At 47.3% G+C, this 6,810-nt stretch overlaps 1 protein-coding gene across 1 annotated transcript; it reads right to left on the bottom strand.

The window, feature by feature from the left end:
* Positions 1–4,374: 4,374 nt before the first annotated feature.
* TMEM158 (transmembrane protein 158) lies at positions 4,375–5,919 on the bottom strand. Its single transcript, XM_018075927.3, is given in 3 exon segments — positions 4,375–5,172; positions 5,174–5,230; positions 5,233–5,919. Coding segments are annotated over 3 exon segments (942 nt in total). The 5' UTR covers positions 5,797–5,919; the 3' UTR covers positions 4,375–4,851.
* Between the last annotated feature and the right edge of the window lie 891 nt (positions 5,920–6,810).

Below are 6,810 nucleotides of genomic sequence, written 5' to 3'. Positions count from 1 at the left end.
ATTTTATACCAGACTGCTTTCTCCCTTGGTAGAATAGAACAGAAACAAAACAAATGGGCTGAGCTGCTTTATTATTAATAATATTATTATTATTTACAATTGTTTTGGACAACTTATTTTACCAGAAATATTATGAAGATGGGACAAGAAATATAGTACCTTATGTGTCACAAGCTGTTATCAATTTCAAATCACACAAGGGAATTTTTTTTCCACACAAAATCACAACGTGAAACACTCAAGTGCACTTCTGATCTTCATTGAAACGTTCTACTTCTGAGGAGAAAAATGGAAACTGATTTTTTTGTTTAAAAATATGCTTTTAAAACTCAGTTACTGATTAAAAAGATTTTTTATGCTTTGAAATCTGAATACATATGGGACTTGAGATTTACACATTTTCATGGAATCATTACAAATGTTTTTTACAAAGTCAAGGCCACTCCTTGAAATATATTGGAAAAAAAATTACATTTATTCAGTAAAATTCCTTGAAAAATAACTGACATTTTCACACTAGCTTCAGAAAGAAGCTAATTTCCAAACAGGCAAGGCCCTACACCGAACTGAGAAATCCTGGCTTTGGATTTATTAACTATGTTTATAAAAGCCAGAGAGGAACATGAACGTCATACCTACTCATACATCTAGATATATATCCTTGAAATAAATTCTTTGATCTCCAGTCATACAAAACTTCAATTAACTGTTTGATTTCACTTGGCTTTTGTTCAGCCTCTGGGATCACGTAATGTCAGCCCTGGAGATACTTTTATTCAGCAAGCGGATGTCACAATGAATAATACTTATTCAGTCAACTACAGCTTTTAATTAGTTTTTTTTAGGGTCTGGTTCAGCAGCCCTTACTCATATTGAGTAATATTCACTGCACAAATAGTCCTGCTGTTGCGTTAATCATCGAAAGCACTGGTGAACTAAGCCCTGAATAAGTAAGAACTATCACATTTAACCAAGTAAGGTAATTTTGTCCCATATATCCACATACCTCCTGACAGACAAAAAATGATCAATTACTGGTAACCTATTGAACAACAGTGTGCTTACATAATATATAACTATTATTATACTGCACTACATTTTTATATTTTTGTTATTGGAATCGGTGTGGCACCAAGTAACGGCAAAACTGTGTCCATGCTAAAACTACATATGACTCTGTATACTTCTGCTTCTAACACACCTATGAAACTTAACTAAGAAAATAGGTGAGGGAGAGAGATTAAATTCTGAGTTCTGAATATACAGAAAAAATTCTAACAGTAGCAGACAAGCCTAATACCTTCTAACACTGAATCTGTGTCTGGAGAGAGTTCCTGGTTCCTGGAATGAAAAAAATAGTCTGTAATATAGTTGAATTACATAAAAAGAAAACCAAGAAACTACCTCTGTTTCTAGGTATCCCTTGCTTTCCACAAACACTTGTACATAAATAAAGTCAGGATAACTTACCAGGAAACAAGATCCAACAAATAGGGAAAGAAAACCAGTATTATTTGCTCAGTATTATTTGTTTCTCACCATCCTTTTTGTCCTTTTTATTTTGACTCTCTATTCTACACAGTGAATCCTCATGTATAGATAGATATATACATATGTATGCCCTCCCTGAGTACATAAAGGATTATATATGGTGACTCATCTGCTCTCGTGCTGGCCCTGCTACCAGCAGGTCTTAAAAATAAATCCAAATGAATAAAAATGGCTTAGAATCAACTCCAGCAAAGAGACAATAAAGCTCCACTGCCAGTGAAAAAGAAAACAAATAGACATTTCAGTGTCTAAAGTTGGACCCTAAAACTAGCTGGTGTGCAGATGTATTGTTTCACATTGCCCTGGGCTTGCCTCTTCTGGATTGGATTCAGATGAAATTCCAATGGATGTGGGCAAAAGTTACTCAAAATTTTAGGTTACTTAGAGTCATAGAAGCAGCCACAGCTATAGGAGCAGAGTTATTGATATTAGATATAACAGAGACTGAAGAAAGCTCACGATCTGCATTGTGCATTTCCACTCTATTCTTTACAGGAGAAGCCCTGCTGCCATCTCATTGAAACCCAAGGGTTCAGGGAGTTAGATCCAGGCTAAAGCCTCCACATCAGGTAATCTCTGTGCCCTCTGCTGTGCCTTAAACTCCTCTTTAAGGCACAGAAACACAGACTGGCCTCTCTCTGTGATAGGAGCATGCTTACCCCCATGGTTACTGTGATCTACGGAAACACATTCCCTAACACACAAGTGCTCTTTGCACATTGTGTCTGAGATCAGTAATCCCTGAAAACGTTCCAGTTTTTTATATTCTGAACAAGATTTGCCTTTGGAGTTTGCTTTTTTTTTTAATGCCATCCTTGTGTTTCAAACATTTCATGTTTTATCAAATTTTTAATAGTAGCTCCACTTACAAGTGTATTTATAGAATAACTATGAGTAAATCCCTCTTTTCTATCACATTTTATAAGTGAAGCAGCAAAATATTCAGAGTGTGTCGCTACCTATTCATGAAGTTTATATTCAAGCTGATATTGATAGAAGTTAGAAAAACAAAAGCCATTTTGTACCAGTTGCGGTGTATCACCTTGTAGGTGTCTGCAAGAACTGCAAATAATAAACCTTTAATAGCTGAAGCTGCCTATTTCTGACATTATGTTGATGCAATTCAGGGAAAAAAAAAAAGGAAAAAAAATCCAACAACCAATAGCAGGTCACTGGTGAAACAAGGATAAGCAAAAAAAAAAAGAGATTCCAACCTTGAGTTTGAGCACAGGCTGCCTGCATGACAGCGAGGACTATACATTTTGAACTACAAAGCCAGAAAAACTTCCAATTAAAATTTTTAACTCTCTGCCTAAAAGCATCTCATTCAAAAGAAGAAATTATTTCCTAGCATGGCAACTCTTCTAAGGTCTATTCCATATGTAAAACATTTCTCTTTCAGGAGGCTGTTAGCATTATCATCATGTTTTCTTGCTAACCTTGCTTTTCATTATGAAGAGGTTTCTCTGTCACACAGGGCACGATAGGCAAAAGATTGCTCTCTAGCATGTCAAATGTCTGTGCACAAGAGTTTGCACAAGGTGGAAATTACACTGTTTTTCACATCAAGGAAAGAAAACAGGGATTCTGTAAACTAAGCTTTTAGGGGAAGGTGCCCGTTGAATCAAGATGTCAAGTGAACACTTCTCACAGTGACTGCAATATTTACTCAAACGATGACCCCATCAAGATCAATAGGAGAAACAGTGGGTATGGAGGCAGCCCTGTGACATAGAGCATTTTGAAATCTTGATTAATTTCTGCTGCTTGTCAATTTTGTTCTCTCTGCAGTTTTTTCCAGATAGCATAAACATAGAGCATGCATTTAATTTATTTTGTTCTCAATTAAAAAGTATAGGAATCCTAAGAATTTAATCCTTCCAGACTTTTCATCCAGTCATTTCCACCAAACCCTTGGGAAGAAAACATTACAAATACACTGAATTAGGCCCAAGTGAATTCGTGTGTTCCTAACAAATTAAATTCATTGATGTTGGCAAAGGAATGAGAATTCCTGTTGCAAATATTTGTCACTTAGCTCATATTTTGGTTTTAGAAACTTCAGCTGGACTTATCATGAAACAACTTCTTATAAGGCTAAACAGTTGGAAGTATACAACAAACGATATTTTAGGCTACACAACTGTCTGCTCAAACAAGAGAGAAAAAATATTTCTTCTTTGCATGCTTGCACAGCAGCAGCTGGAATCTAGTCCTGGACTGGCACCTTCTGCCTTCTCACCCCAAAGACTTTCTGTGAGCAACCCTGCAGGCTGGCAAATGAAAAAGAGGTACAGTATTACCATGTCTCCAACAAATACACTGCATCCAAGCTGCTTTTGAGGAAAGAACTTTGTGGAAGTCAGAGACTTGCCCCCACACTGCTTTTAGCGCACCTTAAAGCGTGGGCCTCATCTTCCCAGGACTGAAGCCACTTAACCTCACACTGAGGAGAAAGCTGTAGTCTGTGGAGCGGTGCAGATCAAAATGCCTTGGAGAATCTCTGGCACAACCAAACTCCCCACCCCACTCCACCCAACCCTGGTGTAGGCATACAGACCCACATCTACTGTATGGACAGGGGAAACACCATGCAGAAAGGGTTTGGGGTTCCCCTTTTCCCACCAACAACCCTGATAACACCATCTCATGGGGAGCTTTGTGGCAGGTTTGCAGACAGGAAGGCCAGCCAAAACCTCCATTCCACCCTGGCGGAAACAGACCCACAAAAGGCTACAGTGGCTCCAGAAAGAAAATCTCTGTATTAAAAGCCAAATAACGCAGAGCTACAATAATAAATACACACTATCTCAACCGGTAAATACAGTGTAAAAGATTCATTAAAGTTCAGCTTCAGCAATAACAATATATATACCGCTTCAGTTCTCTGTCCTGCCAAGAGAGATGTCCCTTTCTGTCCACAAAAGAAAAACCCACTCAAACTCTATCCTATATGAAAACGCTACTGCGATGACAATAAATATGGCCAAATAGGAGGTTCTCTGAGTTCCTCCTTTGATTTTTTGGGTGGACTTTTCCTTTCCTTTTTTTTTTTTTTTTTTTTTTTTTTTTTTTTTTTACCAAAAGGTTCGTTTAAAACGGGTATTAAAGATATAAAACGCGCACACAGGTCCCCTCGGGGCCGCTCCCCTCGGAGCCGGGCAGGGCCGGCCGGGTGCTAAGGCGGCCCCGCGGCCCGCTGCGCACCTGTGGCACGCTTTAAACAACAAAAACACGACAGAGTCCGTCCCGCGTCCCTCCACAGCACACGACGAAGAGAAGGGGGGTCACCGGGACAGGCTATTTGGCGGCGGCGGCGGTGGTGGTGCCGGCGGTGGTGCCGCGGCGCTGCTCCATCCCGTTGGGCAGGAATCCGGCGATGATGGGCACGGGCCAGATGAGGGCGGCCACGCTCCACACGATGATGACCAGAGTCATAAAACACGCCACCAAGGTGGACTCGATGGGCTTGCGGTTCATCCGCCAGCCCGGCTCGCCCTTTAGCTCCTCCAGGCTGAAATCCAGGCAGCAGAAATTCAGCGGCTCCCCTTGCACAGTACTGCCAGGCTCCGCCGCCGGCGCGTAGGACAGCGAGGAGGAGGAGGAGAGCAGCGGCGGCAAGCGGGCTGGGGCGCGGTGCCCTCAGGCGGCCGACCCGCCTGCCCCGCACCCAGCTAACAGCCCAACGCAGAGGCGCAAGTCCTGCTGAGCGCCGCCGGCCGCCAGCCCCAGGTGCTCGATGAGCAGCGGCGGCCCCACGCGGTGAAAGGCGGCGGAGAAGAAGGCCCGCCCGTGGCTGTTGGTGGAGAAGAGCAAGAGGTCGCACTGGATGCCCAGCGGGCGGCTCCAGCGCACCAGCAGCGAGCTCAGCATCTGCCGCTGCACGCTGATGTTGCAGTGCGGGTCCTCGGCGGGCTGCGGCTGCCCCTGCGGCTGGGGACGCTGCTGCTGTTCCTGCTGCTCCCGCTGCTGCTGCTGCCCGGGGGAGGTGGGAGTGGAAGAGAAAGGCTCTCGGCTAGGGGCAGCTGGCGTGCCCGGGCTGTCGGTGCTCCCTTCCTCCTTGCTCGCTGCGCCGTCGAGGTCCATCTCGAGGCTGGCCAAGGAGCGGGAGGAGGAGTTGGCAGGGGGCAAGAAGAGCTCCTGCTCCTGCTCCTCCTGAACCGCTGGCAGCCGCCGAGGGGCTTCCAGCCCTGGCAGGGCGGGCAGGCAGGCGGCCAGCAGTGCCGGGAAGAGCAGCGGCAGCATGGCATTAACTTAGAGTCGGAGAGGAGGGAGAGGAGGAGGAGGAACGAGAGGCTGCATGGCGCTGCCGGCTGCCATCTGGGAAGGGAGGCACAGTGCTCTCGCCGAGAAAGCGAGAGAAAGGAAAGGAGGGTGGGGCAGGCGAGGGGGGTGGGAGCGGGGCTGGGGCTGCCGCGCGGCGACGAAGCCGAGTGAGCCGGGAGCCTCGGTGACGGCAAGCGCTCCCCCCTTCCCCGCCTCCTCCGCCCCCGGCCCGGCCCGGCCAGCGCTCCGGCGGGAGGAGCCGTGAGCCCGGCCGGCCCCGCTGCCGTACCCGCCGCGTGCGGCCCGGGCAGCTGCGCTCCCTGGGCGGCAGTGCTCCGTCCCCCGGGGCGCTGCCGGGCAGCGGCCGCTCCTCTGCCCTCGGGCGGGGACTTCCTCCCTCAGGCGGGACCCACCTCACCCGCCGCCACCGCGCCCGTCCTCCCTCACCCGTCTCCGGGGACGGAGCCTCCAGCTCCGCCGCGCCGCTCGCCCGCGGGGCTGCCTGTTTCCGCCCTCCCTCCTCGGTGGGCAGCGGCGAAGGGAAGGGGCTGGCTGCGGCAGCGCCCTCGGGCCGGGGCGGGGGGCGCGGATGGGGGAAGAGCATCCAGGAAGCGACCGCACAACGCCTTCACTTCGGCTTCATAGGAAGGGAACGGGACGGGGGAGGCGCGGAGGAAGGGAGTTTAAACTCGGTGACTGGGACCTTCCAGCGGTGCTCTCCGAGTCCAGGCTCGGCACCAAACCTGGACGTCGGGCGTCCAAATCTGGCCTTGGGCACCAGACATCCCACCCGTCCGACGGGCGCTGTCGGTCCTTGTAGCAAAGATTTAAGCGAGGAAGCTTACAAGTAGCACAAAGCTCCCAAGCGCGGTAGCCGTGAGACTTGGCAGCGTTTTTTGAAACGCTGCTTTATAAGCATGATACTTTGTAATCAGGCTAGATACTCCAGTTTGTTTAGTGACCCTATGCTGGTTATAGAGTTACTCATGACAC

Source organism: Manacus vitellinus, unplaced genomic scaffold (genome assembly GCF_001715985.3).
Source record: "Manacus vitellinus isolate BGI_N305 unplaced genomic scaffold, ASM171598v3 scaffold_3_pilon, whole genome shotgun sequence".
NCBI lineage: Eukaryota > Metazoa > Chordata > Aves > Passeriformes > Pipridae > Manacus > Manacus vitellinus.
The sequence above is the reverse complement of the archived record's forward strand: the minus strand, read 5'-3'. Positions and strand labels throughout refer to the sequence as shown.